This window comes from Anastrepha ludens, chromosome 5, assembly GCF_028408465.1.
Source record: "Anastrepha ludens isolate Willacy chromosome 5, idAnaLude1.1, whole genome shotgun sequence".
NCBI lineage: Eukaryota > Metazoa > Arthropoda > Insecta > Diptera > Tephritidae > Anastrepha > Anastrepha ludens.
The window spans coordinates 34,392,870-34,419,901 of record NC_071501.1 but is presented as its reverse complement, the minus strand read 5'-3'; the positions used below and the strand labels follow the sequence as shown (position 1 = coordinate 34,419,901).

The 27,032-nt window shown below is 37.0% G+C and overlaps 1 protein-coding gene across 1 annotated transcript; it reads left to right on the top strand.

The window, feature by feature from the left end:
- The first annotated feature begins 9,807 nt into the window (after positions 1 to 9,807).
- LOC128863734 (septin-interacting protein 1) lies at positions 9,808 to 12,889 on the top strand. Its single transcript, XM_054103044.1, has 5 exons — positions 9,808 to 10,042; positions 10,134 to 10,711; positions 10,768 to 10,946; positions 11,002 to 12,553; positions 12,611 to 12,889. The coding sequence occupies exons 1-5, from the start codon at positions 9,937 to 9,939 to the stop codon at positions 12,728 to 12,730; spliced, it is 2,535 nt and encodes an 844-aa protein (XP_053959019.1). The 5' UTR covers positions 9,808 to 9,936; the 3' UTR covers positions 12,731 to 12,889.
- Positions 12,890 to 27,032: the final 14,143 nt, after the last annotated feature.

Sequence of the window (27,032 nt, the reverse complement as noted above, 5' to 3'; positions counted from 1 at the left end):
CTTTATTAAATTATGTCCTTAATTTTTTAGTTAAATCTGAGAAATGCGATTTTTTAAATTTTTCTTTTAGAAAAACTAAACCCGGCAACCCTGCGCATATGAACAAGAGCAAAGTACACTAAAATGACCAGAATCGGGCTGGACACAAACGCCGCTCCTTTCCGTTCTGACTGCGTTGCAATAGGAAAAATCAAACGAGTGGCTTTAAAAAGAAGAAATTGCAAAAAATAGAAGTCAAGCAACAACAGCAATCGGGGAAAATGCGTCTATGTAAAAATGATTTTTCATTCAATTTGTAATATACATACATACAAACTTGCATAAGAATCAACTAATCTGTGTGCGTGTACATGCGTGCAGCAAGCCCGTTTTTACTTTCACGCAATACCTTTTCACAATGAGAAGGTGGTGGTGGTATCGCCGATGGTAGTGCCATCAATATTCCGATATGGGATAGTTGAATTGCAACAGCAGCCTTTTGATTGTTCAAGTTATAGACAGACAACTAACAAGCGGGGTTGCAACCCTCTGGCCAATATGACGCAAATATATTTTCATAAACAGGCACACGTGCACACACACACACTCACACATACATATGTATATATGTAAGGGAAATTACAAATTCACATTTGGGACACGCGGAAATACACATTTTCCCTTTCTGCTATTAAAAGCGCTTTGGAAGCGGCGAAAACTCGAAAAACAAAGTTAAATGTATTTAATAAAGGTGAAAAATGTTTCTATTGCTTCTTCATTGCCGCTAGAATATCTATTTATGCGCATGCAGATGTATGTTTATATGTATTATATCTCACAATCGCGACGAGCAAATTAGCCAAGTAGGGGGTTGCAAGTCAGTGGTCTGCCTCACTTCACCAAGTGAAGTCTGCCTGCTAATAAAACTTTAATGTGCATGTGTCCATGGGTGTAGGGAGCACAATACTTGTTTGTCTGCAATAAAGAAATATGTTGCACTGCATTCTTTGTTTTTGTTTTTATTGTTTTCATCCAAGCAAAATGCGCAAATAGCAAATAATCTGCACTTTGTTCGGGGCGTTAGGCATTAAAAACCTGAAATTTGTATGTAGAACTTTTGATTTTTTATACATAAAGATATAAACTGTTCAACTTTTTTCCCTCTGCAGTTGTTAAAACAGTTGAGTGGAGTTGACTGCAATCAGTTGTGATAGCAATCATTTGTATATACTTTGGTGTTTTTCCTTTTTTGGAAAAAATGAATACATAAAGGGTTTACTTTCAAAGTTGACCAACATTTTTTATGAACTTTAAGATTAAAAAATTTTGGTCAAATACTTACAAGTATATTTTCCAATTACATTCTCTTTTACAACATTATCGAGACAAGGTAAGTCCATTCATGTACACGCAGATGACTCAAAGCTCAGAGGATAGTTGGGCGGCGGTTTATATTCCGAACATCTGGATATGTCTTTTAGCTTCCCAACTATTTGTGTTGTTTTTCGTGATTAACTGGCTGATAATAACTAAGGCCGTGGACACTAGTACAACGTTCGATGTGTTTAACGTAGATACCTGCCGCCGATGGCCTAACCCCACGGTGCTCAAAAGCACACATATCAATTATTTTGGTACAAATTGATAGTGTGTAGTATGGACACAGTAGCCGTCTTAGTAGGGCTCAATGTCCATCTAAACCTCTACCATTCTTTGGGCCCCGCCATCAGGCTGCGATGCAACCCCACATCGAACCAAAAACATCTACGTTGCCTGTAAATCAGACAGTCAATTCTGCGTAACCGGAACGACCCGGATTTATATTCAGCCAAGGATTGTCACTTCAGCGCATTTCCGCATATGTATGGGGAATATTTATGCTGCTACAACAACAACAACCGCCCGAATTTAGGTATTAAACCACAGCCACCACGAAACTCTCCGCAGCGCCGTCCCAAGAACAGGTCGGAGCGAGCTCCGAAAGGCTCTTGTTCCCCGTGGTACGTAGATTAACTCTTCAGTTTCAGTCAGATTTCGTACCCGAATTACTTGGATGTTAGTCGTCTTTAACGACAGCCATACCTTACCGCAGGCAAATTCTAGCCCCCTCACCTGCTGGTACAGTGCGATGCAATATCTGGAGTTGATATCTTCATTTTCACTAACAGCCAGACAGCTATAAAATCCCTCACAAATCAAATAGATCAGAAACAGCTAGCCATGAAATGCCGTTTAATGAGTTGGCTGAGCCATTTCGCCCATATAGAACCTGGGTTCGAGGCTATTGCGCCATAAAAGGGAATTGTAGGGCCGATGAATTAGCGAGAATCCGCCCCAAATTGCTTAAGGAGTACGTAGGCTATGATAGCGAGCTGCTTATGTTTGAGAAATTTGTAAGTATAGCGAACGATAGATGAACGTATCAATTGTGGCCGACTCTCAAAATGCTAAACGCACAGAATCTCTGCTAAGCCAAAATACTTAAAAGCATATTCTTAGTACACAAATAATAGGGCACTTTCTAATAGGAACACACGCCAGAAGCTAGGCGTGCGGGCGACAAGAACTGCATACACGAAGAAGAGGAAGGTAAGATTGATAAGACCTTCTGTGCCGCTGTTCTGCTTTACCCACATGGAGATTCGCCATTCAGGACAATTCTCCATTGAGCTGGAATTTTTCAGCATTGTGGAGATTAGAGCTTTTCACCCTTTCTCAGGGCGCTAAATTATTATGATTATTAAAATAATATATTATATATATTAATCATAAAATTTTGTTTTTGAGTATTTTTTTACTAAATAAAATAATTTTTTTAATAAATAAAAAAAGTTAAAAAAAATATTAGATGACTCTTTTACTAAATAGAACTAAATAAGAATAAAAACAATTTAATTTTTTTACTACAATAAATTAAAAAAATTATTTTGCTAAAGAAGAAATATTATTTTGAGTGATTTAAATCCTAATTTAATCCTCCTAAGAGAACCCTGACGGCGTGCAAATAAAGCGGAAAAATATATATATTTTCTTGCCGAAAGTAGTAAACTTAGAACTTATTTCCAATATCTAGGTTTAGTTATAATAGGTTCACATATAAGTAGATTATCTACTTTATCGAGCTTAACTCCCAATCTCTAATTAAAAAGCGCGATTGCTCATACAAAATGTTTCTTCCGAAATCCGAATTTATAAAATAACCTCAGATTATAAATAAACTTTTTGCTGTACAACCACGTATTTTCTATGTTATCGATAATTATTATCCCAAATGTTATGAGAAACGTAAAAACTAAATAAAATGGATACCGACAAAGAAAATAGGTTTGTAGACATAATTCGAATAAAAATTTTGTTAGATACTATTAATCATGCATTGCAGAAAAAAGCGTGTATCCATTGACGCGTGCACTTTATTGCTTTTTATAAAATCTAATATCGAATTTCGCACGCGTATTGTTGCCTTAATTTTTTGCAACCTCAATCGACGTCGTTTCACAAACAGCCAATTGCACAATTCAATTAAGTACTGCTTCTCTTTGGCTTGACTTCCTATCGTTAATAATAATTAAACAAAGAAAAAATAATAAAATATTTCTCCAAACCAACTTCTATGAAGAAAAACCTTTCAAAACACTCTTGACAGCTAATTGTCAATTTTGCAGCTAATCTGCCATATGTGAACGGGTAGATACAATTTTGTTGATTTATTGCTAATCACCACTGTGAAAATAACATCCGTGCCATTCTGTTATCAGGACAGTTCATCAAGCTACCGCAATTTTTATTCCAGGAAACTAACATTTTTACAAAGAAAATTAAATCAATGATTTGCTGAAATAAGGTACTTAATTTTTTTCTGCTAAAAAATTACGTTCAAAAAAATTAAAAAAATAATTTAAATGAAGCAATCGAAAAAATCTTCTGTGTAGAATGTATTTAAGAAGATGTGTGCCATTGAATTTTGAAAACTGTTAGATTTATTAACACCGTTTGGCAAAATGTCGTTGTGAGAAAAAGGAAAAAAAAAAAGATTTAAAAAAATCTCTCTGTGCTATACTGCAGCATTGTCTTTTGAGATATTTGCATCGGAAACATCGTAAGACATTTTTGTTCGCCAGAAGATGTTATTATTAGTAACAAAAGAAGTCGAAATAGAAAATGCCTATATTTATAAGACATTCACATATCAGCTTTATTGTTCTATGCTCCGACTAGGATCGATATAATTCGTACAGAGAGATGTTTTTTGTATAGTAGTTTTTTAGAACTTCTTAAAAATTTTGTATATATTATCAAGTAATACAAAAAAAATTTAAAATATATTAAAAAATAGTTAAAACAAAGTTTAAATAATAAAAAAAATTTTATAAAATAAAAAAAAAAAATTTTTAAATAAAAAAAATTAAAAAACAAATTTTTAAAATATAAAAAAAAAATGTAAGTAAAAATTGTTTAAATAAAAATTATTTTAAATAAAAAAACGATAAAATAAATAAAAATTTTTAATACATTTTTTTTAAATGATATAAATTAAATAAATTTAAAAAATGCATTTAAAATAATAAAAAAAAAAATTAAATTAAAAAATTATTAAAAATTTTGCATATATTATCAAGTATTCTAAAAAAAAAACTAAAAAAATAATAAAAAAATTAAAAAAAAACTTTTTAAAATATTAAAGAGAAATTTTAAATAAAAATAATTTTAAATAAAAAAAATTATTAACTAAATAAAATTGTTGTATACATTTTTTTTTAATAAAAAAAACAATAAATCAAATAAAAATAAATTTAAAAAATGGATTTAAAATAATAAAAAACAATTTACAATAAATGAAAAAATTCGAGTTAGTCTAAATTTCAAAATACTAAAAATGAACTGCCTCATTGGACGGAACTCAAAACTCTCCATAGATAACAAAATAATGATATACCTACAATCAAATTATCAAATCAGTGTGGCCTTATGGCGCACACATTTAAGGCTGTGCCAGTTAAAATAATATTAAGATAATCCAACGATTAAAAAAAAAATTAATAAATTAAAAAACAAATTTTTTTTTTAATTAAAAACAAAAATTTTAAATAATAAAAAATTAAAAAAAAAAAAAATAAAAAGATTAAAAACTTCGAGTCAGTCTGAATTTTTAGCTTATTACCTTAAAAGTAAGCAAAAACGTGCTTTTTAAATTTCAATTTATGCAAATGCAAATTATTAAATTAATTTAATTAAATTTTGATTAATATTAGAAATTTATACAAATGACTCTTCCGACACTTAAAAAAATTAAATTATTAAAGTAATTTAATTAAATTTTAATTAAGATTAGAAATTTGGTTTTTTTAAGTGCTTTTTTCTTCTAATTTATTATCAGAGTTTTTATTTATTTATTTATTTATTTAATACACAAACGCCAATCGGCAATATACCACTTGGTAACAATTAATGAAAAGAGAAAAAATGAATTTTGAGGGGAAAGGTTTAAACAAATTATTTGGGTATTTGTTACAATTAAGAGAGTTAAAAATAGAGTTAAAAATAAAAATATATAACCGCAATTTTTCTTGTTAAAAAATAAATAATCAGAAGTAATCAAAAATATTACAGAATATTAATATTTTCCTTCATACATAATTACACCGTCCAACCGCATTTTCGGAGCCTAGAAGCGTCCATATAATCCTGATAATAACTTATGAGCACACAGATTTTGTAAAACAATATTATAATCCAACACGCCTCAACTTTCGTTATACTCAGGTCAACATTTTAGCACAAATTTTGGTCATAAAAATCTTTTTCTTACAAGTAAAAAGTTTTTTATATGTATTTATGATAGAAATATTGTTGTTTAATACTCGAATTTTAAGAGTCTCATCTTTGTGGACAATTTTAACCCGCTATCTACGCTTTTTTCGGGTCAATTTTGGTCTGCATTTCAATAAAAGTCTAAAAGTGCTTGTAAATCAAACATTTGACGACTAAAATGTTCTGCAAAAATATTTCTCATAGAATATCAGTGAGTGTTATCGAGTGCCATAAAATGTATACTTGGTTGCCGAACTTCTACAATTTCTGCCTCTTAACAGCGAATCTTTTTATTGACAAACTTTTCTATAACAAAAATATTATTTCGAGGTTTGCCATTGCTCGACGAGGTACGACAACAATTAAAAGGAAATGTTTCCTTTTGTTTCCACGACAGTTGGTTCTACGTTACCGGAACTCACCATAGATGTATGCAATAACAACAACTGTTACCTTTGTTGTATATTTTATACCGCCCTAAAAACAACCTTAAATATTTTCAGTAATGCAAAAGATATTTTCATGCCCGTGAGCTGCTCAAAGTTAGCTACTAATGTAGGAAAGTTAAGTTCCAACTACAATCGGTTCTACGCTACCAGAACGACCCGAATGTATATCCAACCCAGATTAGATTTTTTATGAGGTTTACATTTCCAGCCTAGGACTGCCACTCGAGCAGGCTTCCCCGCACCTGTGTGGATAATATTTATGCTCCTACAACAACAATAACAACAAGATTTGCGCCTCGAACAAATATTCTAAAAAATTTTTAATCGCAAGCTGTATTGGCTTTTCTTGAGACAAAATCCTACATGGATGCGTTTACATTTGCCTGACATAATTTTCCTTTGATACTCTTTATATTGAGACTATCTACAAATTTACTAATTTTCTTAGAACTTGTGCTTTAAATTTTACACTTCATAAAAATCCTGGTCTATTTTTTGGATAAGTCAATCGATTGCTTTGCCATTACATTCCACATAATATTTAATATAGTTGTTGTTGGTGTAGCAGCATAAAACACTTCTAAACAATGTTCGAAAAAGCACTAGGATGTTTTTTGAGCGGATATAAATTTTTGTCGTCCAGGTACCTTAGATTCGACTGTCGATGAAATGTGGCCTGTGCGTTAATAAGCAAAATTATTAATTAAATGAGCCAATTAATTACTGTAATTTAATGAGTTAATTAATTATTGTAATTTAATGAGTAACTTCCTTAATTAATTAATTCATTCATTAAATCATCTATTAACGCCACGTTCGCATATTTTTAAGGCGTATTTTATTATATTTTGGGTATTTTTAACTGCATAAAGATGGAGGTACTCTTTGCTGAAATTTAAAGCTTTTGAAAAAGATGTCCATTTTCACGCATAGCGTACGGGAAATTGAGATGTAAATTTTTAATTTTCATTCATCTTAATTTTACGATGCCGTGCTTTTTTAACCGAAAAAAATGCCCTTTACTTAATTGAAAGTTTTGTTTCTCTATCACAAAATATATTGCAACTTTTATTATGCAAATCGGTCACCAACTCACCTGCACCATTTTCGCTTGCTGTTAAATGCAAAAAAATACTCCGACAGCTAAAATATAATTAGTTATTTTATTTAGTCTTCAAACAGTCTCCTCAAACTGCCACCAAAAATTCAATTTCTTTGGCGGTTCCACTTGTATTTTGTTGTGGTCGGCGAATAGCACGTGTTTTTATATGTTTTGTTTTTATACTTGCTCGTATTTATTTAATTGCCTTTCATATAAAATGCACTTTTTTGTTTATCTCCTTCCTTTCGTTCTTCATGCACACAACAACACACACGTACGTACACCTTTTAATTTCAAGTTGCGCCGTTTACGTTTGACAGAGGAAGCAGCACGTTTCTTACAAGTATATGTCGAGAAAATATTGAATGTCTTATCTGTTGCTTGTTCAATGATATAAACACAATAATGTTGTTATAGATTACTTAAGTCGGATGGTCAGTTATTTTATTAATTAAATTTTAGTATTTCTTTAGTTGCCGGAAATTTACACTTGTGCAATGGGTCTGTGAAAGAATCGAATATTCCGCTACTCCATGTAAATCGCAACAACTCGTGCGCTCACGTCAAACACCGAATGAAGACAAAACAGAAACAGTGAAGAATTGCATTCATCGCACAAACAGGGTTGTATGCGACCGGACATAGAATGGCGCATGTGCGAAAGAAGTCAATGCGTGGTGGTTGCAAGAATGAATAGATGTGAAAGACAAATTGTAAAAAAAAAATTAATTATTTCTGATTATATACAATAACAAATGCATGTTAATATAGCTTAATGTGTTTAATTGCTTATTTATTACTTTTGAAAGAATAATATGGTATGAGATACTATTACATACTCACAAACGTACAGCTTATATAGGCGTTTGCTCATATTTTGAAGTAATGAGTAATGAGTATGCAGATATCAGGCACAATATTTATGATGTATATAATAGATCACGCATGCAAATGCAAAGAATGTAATTACATAATTCTAGTTTTAGAGGCATTTTATACTTAATTATTTTGTAGGTGCAAATCATTTTCGAAAGTCTCGTATTTGAGATGAAACAATTTCGCTGCACAGTGTATTAGCTTATCAAATACCCAAACCGTGTTTCACTATGTAGCTCTAACGTACTAACGTAATGTAGCATGCGAACTTTTTGCTTCACATGTTTTTACTCTGAAATTCGTTTAACATTGTGCAACTTTAGATAATATTGGATTTATATTTAGCCAAAGAGTACAGTGTGTTTATATTTTGTAGGACGATTGCTGCCTCTTATTTTATTCGCATACCTGTCAATAAACCTAGCATTAACATTACAGTTAAGATACAAATGCGCATTTTTTCAAAGTCAGCACGTGTATTTGTATGACACTTGTTAAAGTGCCGTTACGAATGCGTTAACGCAGTTACCGTTGAAAGTAAAGTAAAATGTATTTTTCTATTGCGTGCTTGCGTTGTGAGCGGGCGGCGTTTGAAATTTTCAATGAAAAACGAGTTTCTGTTAACAAAGAATTTACGGTACAATGTGTAATGGTGCTCACACTCCCCAACGTAAATGTACGCCCGTGTCAGCTGCCACGATGAAACTAATGACGAGCCCCAGTAAAAGAATTTTCACCACCGTTCCGTTTCGTAGTATCGTAGATCGTTGTTTCATCGTGTCAGCTGAAACGGGTGTACGGGCGTACGTTTAAGTTGCTGAGTGTAAGCACTAAGATGGTTGACGTGTGATTTTGAATCGTTCCGTAGAATCGTGTCAGCTGATTACTCTCTCACCACACAGTGTTGCCAAACAGTATATTTCGAAGTCTTTACAAAATAAATTTAAAAACTATTATTTTTTATTAAAATTACTTAAAAACAATGTTGAATAATGTTAGTTATAGATAAATAAACTATTTGCATTTGGGAGTTTTTGGCTTTGGCATATTATAAAACGAAAAATTGTAACTGACAACGCGGATGTGTGTAAAAGTGTGTATACAAATATATCAACTAAACTCAAACACGCACAAACCGATACGTTCACACGACAGTCGGTTCTATGTAACCGTAACGAGACGGATTTATATCCGGCCAAGGACTGTCTCTTCAGCAACATTCCCCGTATATGTATGCGGAATGTTTATGCTGCACAACAACAACAAACACAAGAAGCCGATGTATTGTGTAAATGTGCAGCTAAAAGAACGTAATTGTTTTCTACGGGATAAGATTTGCTCAATTTGGTGTATCCTACGGGCAACGGAAAGGCACTAGGAACGTTTATGAGTTTAAGCACCAAAGAGCAAATTGTTTAATGACGTCAGGGCGGAAATGTGTCAACGCGATAGCGCAGCAATTAAAAGTGTGTATATTGTGCTTTAGCTCGCTGAAAAAAGTGTCTGGGCTATTGATTTTTGTGCTTTGCCATGCAACCCTGTTGTGAAGCACGTTTGGATGCCACTGTAGTGATTGCATTTTATCAGCTGTCTTTCAGCTACTATCGTACAACCAAAGAGTTTGTATTTTATTTATAGCTTTAAAATAGTTGTGTTTACAAAAATTACTTAAGCGGTTTTTTCACGGTAGCAAAAAGTATTATTTATATTATCAGCGACATGTCTGATAATGAATACGAGCGGTTCGAGGTAACAGATTACGATTTAGAAAATGAATTTAATCCGGGGCGTCGTAGAAATCTTTCAAAGAACCAGCAAATTTATGGTAACGACCGGTTCCAATGTGCTTTTTCTATTACCTCTCACTTTTAAAACAAAACAAATATATATCTACACATATGCATTTCTTCCATTAGGCATTTGGGCCGATGATAGTGATAATGACAGCCCCGAGGAGTCCAGCAACCGGCGCGGACGCCGTGGGCGCGCTGGACTTGGCGGCGGTGGTGGCAGTAAATCGAAAGACTACTCGGCACCGGTAAGTTTTGTCGCTGGTGGCATACAACAATCGGGCAAAAAGGATAAAAAGGCGCGTAAAACCAGCACAGACCAACAAATCACCGATGAGGAAAGTGATGAAGAAAATGCGCGTCCATCTTTTGGTCGCAAACAAGTTGAGGCGGATGATGGTGGTACCAGTGATTCGGCGACCAGTTCCGATGAGGAACGCACGCAACGGAAACGTGCAGAGGCAGGCCATCAGCAGCGGAGTAGTAGTGCGCGTCATAGTAGTAATCCAAATGTGGGCGCTTGGGAACAGCACACGCGCGGCATTGGCGCGAAATTGCTACTGCAGATGGGCTATCAACCAGGCAAGGGTTTGGGCAAAGACTTGCAAGGTATATCACAACCAGTGCAGGCGCATATGCGTAAAGGGCGCGGTGCGATTGGTGCTTATGGGCCAGAGGTTGCTGCTAGTGTTGGTGGAAAGGGGGTAAGCGGTGCATACTTAGTTTGTTGTGCGTGGATTTAAGATTTATTATATTACAGCCAGTGGCGAAAGAAGGTGAAGATGTGCGTGAGGCCAAAGAATTTAAAGAAAAACTTAACAAGTGGAAAAAATGCGGCGACGCACGTCAAGACAAAGGTAAACGTTACTACTACCGTTCGGTCGAGGAGGTGATTGAGAAGGGGAAAAAAGGGAGTTTCGCGCTTTCAGAAAATTTAAGGTAGTTTACTTTTTAAAAATATTAATTAGAAGTTGTGAAAATAAGGTTTTTGCAGCAAAAAAATTGGAAACGTTCCGGTTATAGATATGACTGGACCTGAAAAGCGCGTTCTTAGCGGCTATCATGCTCTGGGACAAACGAAGGTGGTCGACGAAGAACTCTATGACTTGGAACAGGCTGTCGCAGGCAGCAGCATTACCTCAAAGAAAGGCAGCACCTTTGCGCTGCCCGAACTGATGCACAATCTACAGCTTATTGTAAACCTCTGCGAACAGGACATTATAACGCTCGACAAAGCAGAGCGTGAGGCTACAGATCGTCAGGCAGCGTTAGAACATGAGCGCAAAAATCTTGAAGAAATCGTGCATTTGGAGAAGAATCACATCGATACGCTGGAACAAGCCTTACAGCTAGTAGAGGAGCTGACCACGAGCAATGAACTGTTGACACTACAACGTGCCGAGCAAATTTTTGTCAAACTGCAGCAAAATTATGCGGCCGAGTATAAAGAATTTGCACTTGGCGATCTGGCCGCTGGTGTTATTGCACCGCTTGTTAAAATAACACTGGAAGATTGGAAACCACTCGAACAGCCGACGCAAAATGTTGAGCTGATCAAGAAGTGGCGCGGCATATTGGAAATGAACGTTGATCCGCAAAACGAGTCGCGAAATATTTTCGATCCTTACTCCTCGCTTGTATGGGCAGGTGTTATACCGAGTTTTCGCGCATGCGCTGCCTCCTGGAATCCGAAATTGCATCAACCTATGGCTGCACTACTCGATTGTTGGGCGCCACTATTCCCCACCTGGATACTGGACTCTGTGCTCGAGCAGCTAGTGCTGCCGCAGCTGAGCAACGGTGTGCGCGATTGGGATCCGCTCACGGACACCGTACCCATACACATTTGGATATTGCCGTGGAATAATATATTGGGTCATAAAATGGAGGAATTCATCTTTCCCACGATACGCGAAAAATTGGCAACTGCTTTGCAGGCGTGGATGCCGCAAGATCGTTCAGCGCGCGCAATGCTCACGCCCTGGAAGGGTGCATTCAATGACATCGAAATGCAGCGTTTCTTGTCACAACACATCATACCGAAACTGCAATTGGTACTGAATGAATTCATTATAAATCCATTGCAACAACAACTCGAGTTGTGGAATCAGGTGTGGGAGTGGCATGAGCTGATACCCACACATCAAATGGCACAGCTGCTCGATAAATATTTCTTTCCCAAATGGATGCAAGTGTTGGTGTTGTGGCTCAATCAATCGCCCGACTATGCAGAGATCTCGCGTTGGTATACCGGCTGGAAGAGCATGCTAACCGAGGACATGTTGCGTGAACCCTCGATCAAAGAGCATTTGCGGCGTGCGCTTGAGATGATGCATCGCGCGACCGACGTACTAGCACCAGGACTTGCTTCAATACCAACACCCATAATGACAGCGACGCCACCACCACCGCCGCCTCCAACTATGTTGGATCTGCAAATGGTAGCACCAGCGCAATTGGAATTCAAGGAATTGGTCTCGCAGAAGTGCGCCGAGCGAGGTATACTTTTTGCGCCATTGCCAGGACGAAGGGAGTTGGGCAAACAGGTGGGTTAGATCGTAAGTTTTACATTAAAAACAAAGACTAATGTCTCTTCATTACAGGTTTACCGCGTCGGCAAGTTATACTGTTATATTGATCGCAATGTTTGTATGCTAAGCGACAACAGCATGAAAAACTGGTTGCCCTCATCTGTGCAGCAGCTATTGGATCGAGCCATGTAATAAGAAAACACAAAAAAATATAAATAATTTGTAATTTGTAGATTTAGACGCAAAAAGGGGATTTAGCACTGCGACCTGAAAGATCTACTGCGGCCTCTTCGCAGATTCAACGGATTTCGCTGAGGCCAACTTCTTCAATAAATTTTAGTATTTGTCCTATTTTATTTAGTTTTATGTCTTCGTCTGGTAAAATATGTTTGCCCAATAATGCGATTCGCTAACACACTTTAACGACAATCGCATCGTTATTTTTCCTTAACCACAATTTTAACGATTTTACTATTCGGTAACTCATTTCATAACGAAAATCGATAAGACAAAATCAGCTGTTTGATTAACCTCTCAACTATCGCAAACTAAACGACATTAAAACATTTTTTTGTGGTTAAATTAAACGAGAAAACAAGAATTGGTAGTTTAAATTAAAATTTTGAAATTACATTAACGAAAACTTAAAAAAAAACGCGATTATGTCCTTTGAGTATTTCGCTTATGATTTATCGCGTGGAGTGGCAGTAGTGAACCCTCAAACAGTGGATTGACGTTTGTTCCGGGATGTGGGCATTACTTTTCATTTGGCTGCAGGGGAGTTCCAAAAACTATGCCGGTACCAGACTTGTTTAAGAACCGAATTTCTTAGCTTGGCAGTCAAGTCAGTGGTTCCAGAATAACGGCGATTACGGCTGAAAAACAGTTAAATCTTGCATCTTCTTGCTTATTCAATTTTAAATTCTACTTCTGTGTTACTAGGTTATAGCCTAGTAGCCTCAGTCTACCGCACTGTTTCTGGCGCTGCAGTCTTTGTGATCGGCGGGGAGATACCCGTCGACCTCATGGTACGGGAAAGAATCGATGCGAGACACTTCAAGTAGAAACACGTCATCACTAGCGTCGGGGAACGGAAATACCAAACCATAGAGCGGTGACAAAGCTGATGGGGCATTGAACCGAGTGGCAGATGGACGGCGAAACTGGCGAATGGGTCCAAAGAAGCTTCGGGGAAGTGCCTCTCTGGGCACGGATATTTCCGGAGATACCTATAACGCATAGGCAAGATAAGCTTTCCCAAGTGCATATACTGCGAAACGCCGAGCAATGATGCTGAACACTCGTTTTTCTTAGTTGTGACAGATGGCTCGCGAAAAGAAATTTGCTCTGAGAAAGCAGATTGGCGACCTTGCGCGGACAGTCTCGTTTTTAATAGGCTAGGTGTAGAAAATGACCTATCTATCTCTGGATCTCGGCCTTGTTTGGTTGTAGGGAAATAAAATCTGTGGCAGGAGGCTAAAATCACTAGGTTCGTACATAGGGGTATACCGCAGGGCGGCGTCCTGTCGCCTCTCCTTTGGCGAATAGCTATTCATGAAGCTTTAACTCGTTTAACCAGGGCTGGGGTAAAGGTGGTATCATACGACGATTGCTTGGCCCTAATGGTTTCAGGACCCTTCGCATCAGTAATGACTGAAATTTTAAAAGGTACATTTATTCAGCTATATTCAGTAGATGGGCTGCCAGTTGCGGTCTCAGAACCAACTATGACAAAACGGAGTTGATGCTATTCACCACCTTTTAAGCTTCCAAGACTAAACAACTAGTGTCTTACACTCTCATCGGAAGTCAAGTATCTTGGTGTAATACTTGACCCCAAGCTCCACTGGAAGCTGCCCAAAGAATATCAAGTGAAGTAGGCCAGTATAGCCTCCTTCGCCTGTAAATCTATGTTCGGCAAAAAATGTGGTCTCAAGCCACGTGTCATACCTTGGATGTACAACTTAGTGGTTCTGCCAATTTTGATGGTTGCCTAGTTTGGTGGGCAGCTCTTCAGAAGGGCTACAACACCACTAAACTAGAGAGAGTGCAGAGAATTGCATGTGTGGGCATCACTGCGGCATGCAAAACATGTTCCACTTCTGCCTTCAACGTCATTCTGCACTTACTTCACGTGGATCTTCAATTTAAGTCCATTGCTGTTCGGAGCTCTATTAGGTTGAAGGAGGCTGGCCTCTGGAGGCAACTTCCTGTAGAACATGGTAGCATCTTGAAGCAGATCTCCCCTTCCTTCTCTGTACTTCGTACAGATCTCTCCATCCGCAAACTGGTTTTTGAGAGTTGTGCTAGGGCTATCTTTCCGAGCAGGCTAGATTGGAAGGAGGGGAGAGTCGGCACGGATATAGGTACTTCTGTTTTCAATCCAAGATAGAATCTGGAGTGGGGGCGGCGGTTTTCTCTATATCAGCTAATATTTCAGTCTCCTTTAGACTGTCGGAAACGAGCAGCGTTTTTCAAGCAGAGGTTTTCGCGATCCCGCAAGCATGCAAAATGCTTAGGGAACGCTGTTGGGATTAATATTTTTTCCGATAGTCAAGCGGTGATCAAAGGCCTGTCGTCCCCGTATTACAGCTCTCTTCTGGCCAACTCCTGTAAAGAGGAACTCAAACATCTCGAACGTGCAGGAAACATTTCCCTTATCTACATAGGATGCTGGGCACAGGAATATAGAGGAGAATGAAATTGCCGATGACCTCACCAGGATGGAGTCGATAGAACCGCTTTCAGTTGTCCCCATCCCAGACATCGGCGCCCCCTTGACCGTTGTTAAAGGGAAACTGAACAATTTCTTTCTCAAAAAAGCGCAAGACAGATGGAGGTCTGTCTCATCGTGTGCTATTTCAAAAACACTATCACTTCAATGCGACTGAAACAGGACGCTGAAGGTGATGGGAATTCCCCGCCATTCAATTTCCAAACTCATTGCGGTGTTCACCGGTCACTGGGTAATCGAAACTCATAGGGAGAAGCTTGGACTTCCGTACAACCCCTATTGCAGAAACTGTGGGAAATCTTGCAGAGAACGCGACTGTTGAGCACTTTCTCTGCAAATATCCGGCTCTGGCGGCTAGGCGCTTTGGATTCCTTAGCGTGCCCTTTGGGGTTGGTCTGAGGAAATTCTCCACGATTACACCTCTATGGGTTTAATTCAGTAAATTCAAAAGCTTTTTAGGGTTGAGAGAGGGACATTTAATATTCTTGCATAATCTTAAAAGGGGCACTTAAATCTTCTCAGAGTGACGTTTTTTAACCTTCTTTTGTTTAATAATTTTTTTTTCACTTACAGTTTCGGTAGCTTTAAATTAAATCATCATCCAATATTCAAGATGAGCAAATGGCGGATGGTGACGTGAATACATAGCATCTCCCTCCCAAATATCAACCTCTCCTTCACGTGGCGTTCCCTGTTTAAAACGACCTAGTAAAGGCGGGATAACCTATTACTATCGAGGGGGAAATCCCTACACCATGCCAGGCTGGAGGCAGTCCGGCAGCCCCGGAGTAAGGATCGGATGAAGTAGGCCAATCCCCTACTCATCTTAAAATAACGGATTATAGAAACCAGAGGCCTATGTTTCATCTAGAAACTATGGGAAAATATAAATAAATTAAAAAAAGAAACAAACACCAAACTTAAAAATTTTCGCAATTTGTGTATATAAAAACACTAGATTTATTGCCAAGAGCAAATGGTTGGCAACACTGCGCAACTCAGCTAATGTGACGTCACGCACTTCCCTGAAGGGCGCAATCATTCTTGAGAGTAACCTTGGCTGCTACGTTAGCGCATTTCACGTGAATTCTTACGCTCTTCCAATTAATTGCTATTCAGATTCTCTCTTTTTATGCGAGAGCTCGCAAAATAACTCATTTGAATAGTTGACAACACTGCCAATTCCTGGGCAGATAAACTTCTGATAGACGAAATGGTGAGCTACCACAAAAAGGAACCGAAAATAACTGACGAAAATAGTTAGTTCGTTTTTACAGTAAAGTCGCGATTTATGATACATATTTGACAGGAATTTATATTCAAATGAGAAAAAATAAAAATGAAAAAATTTATATATATTATATTTAAGAGTGGAAATAAAAACGATGTTAGTAATTACAGACCGATGTCGAGGCTTTCGTCGTTTTTGAGTAACTGTGAATGATAAGTTATATTTTGCTGTCAAAGGCCTACCAACCAGCATGGTTTCGTTGCAAGTCGATTCACTGTCACTAATTTGTCTATTTTCAATGATTACTGCATTTCAGCCTTCCAGAACAGATCTCAAGTTGATACAATTTATACAGACTTCTCTAAAACGTTTGACAAAGTATCGCACCGAATACTCTTGTCGAAGCTAGCGTCAATGGGTATACACTCCACGTTTTTGTCGTGGATCAAATCATGTTTGTCCAACAGGCACTGCGTTGTAGCCGTTGATAATACGACATCCCGTGCATTTATTGCGTCCTCTGGTGTCCCCCAGGAAAGTATTCTAGGACCCCTTCTCTTTATACTCTTTATTAACGATATTGGTTCATGCTTTTCTTTTGATTAACAGTCTTAGTGACTCTGAAAAGTTGCAAACCGACTTACACAATATCCGGAACTGGTGCTATTTAAACCGCTTGTCACTAAATGAAAGTAAATGCTTTCACGTAAAATATGCTAAATCAAACAATACTTTGCATACTTCTTATTACAGTCTTGTATATACGCGTCTTGCTTTCAGTGGCCATAATGAGGGGGCCATATAGCGTTTGCTTTTTGAACCACCTATTTTTTTGAGAATGGTAACACAAATGACATGTAAAATGTGTTCATAATTTACTTAAAGGTTTGAGATTTACGAAATGGGACGCTATACGCTTGAACAAAATTGGGAAATATTGAAAACCTATTTCCAAAGTGGTGAGTCTTCTTCTTCTTCCGCGGTTACAGTAAATGGCGAGCGTTACCGTGACATGCTCAGCGAGTTTTTGTTTCCAAAAATTGAAGAGGATGACATGGACGACATTTGGTTTCAACAGGACGGTACAACTTGTCACACTGCCAAAGTTACACTCGAACTTTTGGGTACTGTTTTTGAATTCCGATATCAATTGGCCGCCCCGGAGCTGTGATTTAAGCCCGTTGGACTATTTTTTGTGGGGAGCCGCTAAGGACAAATGCTATGCGAACCATCCAGAGACGATTGATGCTTTAAAACACGAAATCGCAGTTGTCATGAAATTGGAGCCCAAACAATCGAAAATGTGCTTAAAAATTGGGTTGATCGAATGGCCTACTGTAAAGCAAGTCGTGGCAGTCATTTGAACGATATTATTTTTCATTCATAAATGACAATGTTCAATCTTCAAAACAAAAAAAATTTTTTTTTTAAATATTGATCCCTCTCTGACTTCCTTAATAAAGTCGCGGTCACTGGATATTTCTATCCCCAGGTAATTAAATTTCATAACTTGCTCTATCATCGTCCTTTCTATTTCAAGTCTGCATCTGATCGCATTCTTGGCAACTACTAAACTTTTTGTGTTTTCTCTGGAGACCTCCATATTAAACTGTTTGGCTGTAACTACAAACTTATGTAGTAATCTTTGCAGATTGTCTTCAGAGTCCGCAATTAATATGGCAACATCTGCATAACATAAAATTAGTCTGCTCATGTTATTAAGACGATACCCATCTAATGACTTGACTTCTTTTATTATTTGGTCCATTATTGTATTGAAGAGTATTGGACTCAGCGAGTCTCCTTGTCGTATTCCGCTTGCGCTCGGTGATATAATTTCCATCTATTCTTATTTTTGTTTTGCAATCACAGTTCAGGTTTTTAATAACGGTAAGAATGTCTTCTGGTACACCTTATTAGGCCAGGTTGTTCAAAACATCTCGCAGTTTGACTCGGTCGAATGCTTTTGTTAAGTCAACAAAGCACATATATGCTGGTGCATTAAATTCAATTGACTTTTCCACTATTTGTTGAATGATATATGTACAGGGTGGCGCACGAATCGTGCTACAAAAACAAAACGTAATAACTTTTTTTCTGTGTGAGTAATCGGCTTTTTTATTTTTTTATTTTGCAGATTAGTATTTAGATTTACAAAAAATGGAGGCTTGGGATAAAGAAAAGAGGATTTGGATAGTGCAGCGGTACCATGCTTTGCAGTCCATCATTTCCGTCCAAAGGGAATTTAGGCGGGAGTTTGGCGGCACTCCCCCGAGCAGATGGACCATTATGAGGCTGGTGAACATGTTTGCTGAATCTGGAAGCATCGCACGCAGACCGTACCATCGAGATCCCCATGTTCGGGTCGAAGCCACAATCGCGGCTGTAGCATCGTCAATTCAGGCAAATCCAAGAGTTTCGACTCGTAACTTGTCGGCGCAAATTGGAGTTAGCAGACGGTCATTGCAGCGGATAGTTCATGATGACTTAAACTTGTTTCCGTACAAAGTTCAAATCACAAGCAAATTAAACCCTCTGGATTTGCCTATTCGCCTGGAATTTTGCCAAAAAATTATTGAAATGGCCGAAGAAGACAACAACTTCATAAATTGCTTGTTTATGTCTGATGAGGCCCATTTTGATCTAAACGGCAATGTAAACAAGCAAAATTGCCGTATATGGAGTCAATCAAATCCGCAAATACTCCATGAGATGGAACTGCACCCAGAACGAGTCACAGTGTGGTGCGCAGTTTCATCAAGGTGCATTGTCGGGCCATACTTCTTCGAAGAAAACGGTGTAACAGCGACTGTAAATGGGGACCGTTATTTAAACATGTTGAAGGAGTTTTTTTTATCCAGAACTGCGGCGAAGACGTATCCCTTTTAACAGCATTTGGTTCCAGCAAGATGGAGCAACTGCACATATAGCCAGACCGGTTATGGAGGAGCTCCAACGAAAATTTAGAAATAAATTGATATCCAGAAATTCCACTTTCCGCTGGCCCTCAAGGTCACCTGACCTCACTGCACCAGATTTTTTTTTATGGGGTTATCTCAAACAAGAGGTGTATAAAGCAAAACCAAGTAATTTGACTGAATTGAAGCAGTCCATCACAACAATAATTGAGGCGATCCCGACTTCAACCCTTCAGTGCGCAATGAACAATTTTCTCATCAGGTGTCGCATATGCGTGAATGAGCATGGAGGTCATTTACGTTCTATTATTTTCAAAACTAATTAGTTACATAAAATAAAATTGAATTATCTATACAATAAAAAAACAAAAAGTTAAATACATTGATTAGAAAAAAAGTTATTACGTTTTGTTTTTGTAGCACGATTCGTGCGCCACCCGTATATCGCATCTACAGTGGATCTATTTACTCGAAAACCTTGTTGTTCCTCCTGTATGTCCAAGTACGAGTTTAGTTTGCCCAATAATGTCTTTGAGAATAGTTTTTGCGTTGATTGAAGCAATGATATACCTCGATAATTTTGTTGATCTCTTTTGTCACCTTTTTTAAATATGGGTATCGTAATGCTGGTTTTCCATCCTTGCGGGATTCCACCGGTTTTAATTACGATATTGAATAAATTTGTTATTTTCTGGTGTAATTTTTTACCGCCATATTTAAGCATTTCATTTATTATAAGATCTTCACCTGGTGCCTTTCTATTTTTGACGTGATAACGTCTTATAATTCGATTTAACAGGCTGCACGCACGAAAAAATGTGTCGTTACCTTGCTCATATGTAGTTACCTTGCTCATTGCCGTTACCTTGCTCATTTGTCGTTACCTTGCTCATTGCATTGAATGAACTGCAAGCGATAGCGCGGAACGAACGACAAAGCAAACAAAGCAAACGAACGGCAACGTTCGACATCTTGCTCTCTCCTACTTAAGTGAGCGTATATATTTATGTATATGCGCATATGAACATATATAAATTCACGTATTTGTATTTGCATATGCCTTCTTATTGATTATTATTAATTTGATTCACTTGAAGAATTGAAAATAAAACCAAGTTTGTTAATAATACCTGTTGTTTTAATGTTATTATTAATTTTTTTATTATATATGAAGGAAAAAATTTATGGTAATATAATATTTACCATATACCTTATAAGATATGTTGTCTATACTAATATTATAAAGAGGAAAACTTTGTTTGTTTGTAATGAAGAGGCTCAAAAACTACTGGACCGATTTTAAAAATTCTTTCACCATTCGAAAGCTACATCCTCCACGAGTAACATGGATTATATTTTATTTTGGAAATAGGGCTCGAGATATAGGTCAAAACGTGGACCCGGGTAACCTTCGGATATGTATGTACAATATGGGTATCAAATGGAAGCTGTTGGTGAATGCTTTAGTCCAGAGTACTTTTCATGCCGCTCCGTGACTAGGGTCTCGAGATAGAGACCAAAACGTGGATCCTAGAATGTGTTTGTACAATATGGATATCAAATTGAAGCTGTTGGTGAATGCTTTAGTACAGAGTATTTTTCATGACTGGGCCTCGAGATATAGGTCAAAACGTGGACCCGGGTAACCTTTGGTTGTGTATGTACAATATCGGTATCAAATGAAAGCTGTTGATAAGTGCTTTAATACGGGGTAGTTTTCATACCTATTGATGACTAGGGTCTGGAAATATATGCCAAAACGTGGACCCGCCGTGTCTTTGCACTGATTTAAACCAAACTTACACACATTGTTAAGGAGGTATTGAAGATGGTTTCCGTATGGTTTGGATACCTATTGGTAGATAGGGTCTCGAGATATAGGTCAAAACGTGGACCCGGGTAACCTTCGGATGTGTATGTACAATATGGGTATCAAATGGAAGCTGTTGGTGAATGCTTTAGTTCAGAGTATTTCCATCCGCTCCGTGACTAGGGTCTAGAGATAGAGACCAAAACGTGGACCCTAGAATGTGTTTGTACAATATACATATCAAATGAAAGCTGTTGATAAGTGCTTTAATACGGGGTAATTTTCATACCTATTGATGACTAGGGTCTCGAAATATATGCCAAAACGTGGACCCGCCGTGTCTTTGAACCGAATTAAACCAAACTTACACACATTGTTAAGTAGGTATTGAAGATGATTTCCGTGTAGTTTGAATACCTATTGGTAGATAGGGTCTCAAGATATAGGTCAAAACGTGGACCCGGGTAATCTTCGGACGTGTATGTACAATATGGGTATCAAATGGAAGCTGTTGGTGAATGCTTTAGTTCAGAGTATTTCCATCCGCTCCGTGACTAGGGTCTCGAGATAGAGACCAAAACGTGGACCCTAGAATGTGTTTGTACAATATACATATCAAATGAAAGCTGTTGTTAAGTGCTTTAATACGGGGTAATTTGTTATGTTATGTAATGTTATGTTATGTTATGTTATGTTATGTTATGTTATGTTATGTTATGTTGTGTTGTGTTGTGTTGTGTTGTGTTGTGTTGTGTTGTGTTGTGTTGTGTTGTGTTGTGTTGTGTTGTGTTGTGTTGTGTTGTGTTGTGTTGTGTTGTGTTGTGTTGTGTTGTGTTGTGTTGTGTTGTGTTGTGTTGTGTTGTGTTGTGTTGTGTTGTGTTGTGTTGTGTTGTGTTGTGTTGTGTTGTGTTGTGTTGTGTTGTGTTGTGTTGTGTTGTGTTGTGTTGTGTTGTGTTGTGTTGTGTTGTGTTGTGTTGTGTTGTGTTGTGTTGTGTTGTGTTGTGTTGTGTTGTGTTGTGTTGTGTTGTGTTGTGTTGTGTTGTGTTGTGTTGTGTTGTGTTGTGTTGTGTTGTGTTGTGTTGTGTTGTGTTGTGTTGTGTTGTGTTGTGTTGTGTTGTGTTGTGTTGTGTTGTGTTGTGTTGTGTTGTGTTGTGTTGTGTTGTGTTGTGTTGTGTTGTGTTGTGTTGTGTTGTGTTGTGTTGTGTTGTGTTGTGTTGTGTTGTGTTGTGTTGTGTTGTGTTGTGTTGTGTTGTGTTGTGTTGTGTTGTGTTGTGTTGTGTTGTGTTGTGTTGTGTTGTGTTGTGTTGTGTTGTGTTGTGTTGTGTTGTGTTGTGTTGTGTTGTGTTGTGTTGTGTTGTGTTGTGTTGTGTTGTGTTGTGTTGTGTTGTGTTGTGTTGTGTTGTGTTGTGTTGTGTTGTGTTATGTTATGTTATGTTATGTTATGTTAAAGTACAATATATTATGTTATGTTAATGTTAACTCATTCTCTATATCCATACAAAATATCTATCAAACAAATAAAATTAAAATTTTCTTTTGAAAAATGCAACCATTCAATCAGTATTTTCTTATGACGTTATCACGTTAAACTATCGTCAGTAAACCGACTTTACAGACAACCTCTTTTTTTATTTTAATGATAGCATCATTAACTTCATCTATATTAACCTCTGTACGGGACGCATTTGTAGTTTATGGTATTATAGAGTACCTCCACTTCACTTCCAAATTTCTTTCAAATTCTTTAAATATATTCTTAACACTCAAACTCAAATTATGTAAACCATGTCAATTCAATTTGCTCTACTTTAATGACATAATTCTTTTCAATTTCAAAGACATAAACTTTTTTTTTGAAACCCGAAACATAAGTAAACACATGGCACACACCAAATACACTTTTTGTCACATGATACCCCACTCCAAAGCAAAGCCATAGCTCACTGTGAAGTAAGCTAACCCTGAACAAAATTTAAGTCAACCTAAGCAGAATTTCATTTGTATAGTATTTTTAAGTGTTTACAATTTTTGTTATTGATTTTTATTTGTAACAATGTTTGATTGTAATTATATATATATTTGATGACAAGGCAAAAAGAAAGTATAAAAATAAAGCCATTCTATCAGAAGGCAGCTCAGTCAGCTCAAGCAGCTCAGTCAGCTCAGTCTCTACCTGATAGTTGGCAGGCAGTTATTTGCCCTAACTTAAAAAAATAATCTTTTATTTTCAAAGGAATCTTTAGTCGGCAGGTTTGCCCTAAAGCTCTTCCACAAGATAATAGCACCTTTACTTTGACGATCCTGTTTCACATACATGACGATTCAGTATCACTTCACATGACGATCATTTAAGTAATATACTTTACAGTATACTTATATGCACGCCAGGTGCTTTGTGATATAGTTGATGGAAGTAGTTGGTCCACTCGGCATTGCTAATAGGATTAATTTTTACTGTTTCTTGTATTTCCATTTTTCTGCTACGAAGCAGTCTCTCCACATCTTTTTCTGAGCTCCGTTTATATCATACTCCATATTTTTCGTAAATTTTTTCCAATATGATTCTTTAAGGTTTCTTATTTTGGCATTACACATATTTCTCTCAGCAATATATTATATTTGTCCTTATTTTCCTGTGTTTTCGTTGCCTTATATTCTAAAAAAGCCTTCCTTTTTTGTTATGCTAAAGTTTTTACTTCATCAGTGAACCAAGGGGTTTTGTTAGTACGATTATTCGGTGTTACTATAGTGCGTTTTCCTAATGCTTCGATAGCTGCACTTAGTATGTTTGTTTTTAACTTTCCCATGATTGATTTGCATTACCTTCTTCAAAAGTGTATTTGTATTTAAAATCGTGGGGAAAGAATGTGTTATTTATTCTAAAAATATTTTGAGAGCAGAAATTTACTAAGAGCTCTCCATTTTCGTTTATTATATTTTCGTTGAAGCGTTGCTTGATTCCCGGTACAGCTTCATCACCGACTCGCGCACTCAGATCTCTTAATGTTAGTACATGTTCTTGGGATTGCATTTTTCTAATTTCGTTTTGCAAATTAATATAAAATTTCTCCCTAGTATGCCTGGACTTGGATATGTCTGGAGCATTTACATTGAAAATATTTAATTTTGTATTACTAAGTTGCAGCTTTAGATGTATGATACTTTCATTAACATAATTTATATCTTCAACAAGTTTTTCGTATTTACTGTGGACTAAAATTCCTACTCCGGCTTTTGCGCGTTCTTCTTTTTTAACACCACTTTAATACAGAACATAATTGTCAACTTTCATTGATCCTTTTCCTTTGCGTTTAGTTTCGGAGAGACCACATATATCTATGTTGCGTTGTGTTGTTTCAATTATTATTTCTTGGTCTTTAGCAGTCCAAGATTGTATATTCCACGTACCTATTCTTATTGTTTCTCTAGTCTTTAATCGTTTGCAATCCGTTTAAGAAATTAAAGGCTTAGGCGTTATTTTCGACTCTATGGTAAGCTGAATTTCATTAGCCATGTTAACCACGTCATAAGACGATCATATGCGATGCTAGCATTCGTACGCCGAAATTGTTCTGCATTTACCAACCCACACACTCTCAAAACATTCAATTGTGCTTTTGTTACATCAAAATTACAGTAAGCCGCTGTTATTTGGAGACCGTACCAAATAGGTCTGTCTAATCGGATTGAGAGAGTTCAGAAAGTTTTTCTTCGTTTTGCGCTCCGATCTTTAAACTTTTCTGAACCGAACCGGTACCATCGCATCGCTCTCGATGTTTATTGATTGACTTAAGGGGGTGCTTTAGAGGCTTCAAAAAATCGATGTTTTTTTTTGCATAAATGTATTCCCAAACTATCCAAGAATGTGTCCTCGAAATTTCAGAAGCAAATTCAAAATGTTTTCGGAGTTACAGAAGAAATTGTGAGCAAGCGTCGAGCAGGTATACGAGCGGCCGGTATACCTATGTATATACAAAAACTTTGACGCGCGATTTCTCGGTTTTTTATTTTTACGAGTTTTCCTAATTGGCGGGAAAGATAGGGAAAAAGTTAAACGTCCTATCGAAACGAGATAACATTGATTGTATTCGGAATTAAATTCTCTTCTAGTTGAACCTAAAAAATCTTAAGAAAATTATGATTAACCCACTTTTTAAACAATCTAAAGTGAATTTGTTTTTCCACAAAAATGATTTTTTTTTTTAATTAGCGAAAAATTGTTGAATTTCTCACTTTTTGTTTAATTTTCTTGGGTTAACTAGAAGCTATACTTGTACTATACTAAAATAAAAATTTTTTTGGGTTTTTGGTTTCAGATGAAAATTGCGACCTGCATCTTTCCCGCCGCACGACACATGCACAATCAAGGCGCCTCGGCAAAATGCTTGTACCAGGCATAATTCGACATATATTTTAATGAAAAAATTTCAGAAGACTGTTGAAACATATAACAATAAAACCTGAAAGTTTCGTTTCAATAGAATATTTCTTTCCTTCCCAAAAAAATCCACGAAAAAATCGATTATTTGAAGCCTCTAAAGCAGCCTCGCCCCTTAAAACCCCTTGATAGCAGACGATCTATTCTATCGTGCTCATTTATTATTCGTATCATTTCTGGATCTATTGATTGTCCTTCCCTTTTAACTAAAAATTCAATAGAAGCGTTCACTAATGTTATTCATGAGGCAGCGTATTTGTCCATCCCCTTGAGAGAGAAACTCCCTTCTAATGACCATGTACAAGTCCCTCCGGAAATACTACTTCTAATTAATAAAAAAAGAAGATTACGAAAAATCTGGCAGGAAAACAGATACCCCGCTATTAAAAGAGCACTGAAAAAAGCTACGAAAAAACTCAAAACGAAACTATCTGATCTTAGAAATCAATCGTTTAGTTGTTTCATCAAAACACTTGAACCTACAAAAAACGATGAACACAAAATCTGGAGGGCTACTAAATATATAAAGCGGCCGATCAAGCGTAATGTCAGCATTAGGGATTCTAATGGGGTATGGTGCAGAAGCGATGAAAGTAAAACAGAGGCTTTTGCCAAACACCTCTATCAAATTTTTCAGCCAAATCTTCCAATTGCCACCAATGACGATGCGGAGTTTACAAATTTTCTTGAATCCCCATGTCAAATGGATTTTCCGATCAGCCGGTTATCAAATAGTGAAGTATCTGAAGAAATACTTAGACTAAATAACTGCAAGGCTCCTGGATATGACTGCATTGATAGTAAAGTAGTTAAAGCTCTACCTGAGAAGGCTATTGAATTCCTTACAATAATCTACAATGCCATTCTCAATGTAAATCACTACCCAACACAATGGAAATGTGCTGTTGTTGTTATGGTGCCAAAACCAAATAAACCCGAAAACTTTCTTAAGTCTTACCGCCCCATTAGTTTGCTTGTAACGTTCTCGAAAATATGCGAACGAATATTTTTGAAGAGAATGTTACCAGTAGTAGGGGACCACAACATCATTCCCGAACATCAGTTTGGGTTCAGGGTAAGACATGGCACACCAGAACAATGCCACAGGGTTGTAAATGTAATTAGGGATGCCCTAGAAAGGAAGCAATACTGTTCTGCAGCTTTTTTAGATGTTCAACAGGCATTCGACAGAGTATGGCATGTGGGACTTCTATACAAAATTAAAAAACTCCTGCCGACACATTTCTATTTGATCCTTAAATTCTATCTGAGTGAAAGGCACTTTTATGTGAGACACCGAGATGCGTCTTCAGAAATATACAATATTAGCGCTGGTGTGCCCCAGGGTAGTGTGTTCGGCCCC

Bases quoted from the DNA above. Each gene is read 5' to 3' on its own strand.
- LOC128863734 (XM_054103044.1), top strand. From the start codon at position 9,937: ATGTCTGATAATGAATACGAGCGGTTCGAGGTAACAGATTACGATTTA. The intron at 10,712-10,767 runs GTAAGCGGTGCA...ATTATATTACAG, and splicing joins CTAGTGTTGGTGGAAAGGGG to CCAGTGGCGAAAGAAGGTGA. The intron at 12,554-12,610 runs GTGGGTTAGATC...TCTTCATTACAG, and splicing joins GAAGGGAGTTGGGCAAACAG to GTTTACCGCGTCGGCAAGTT.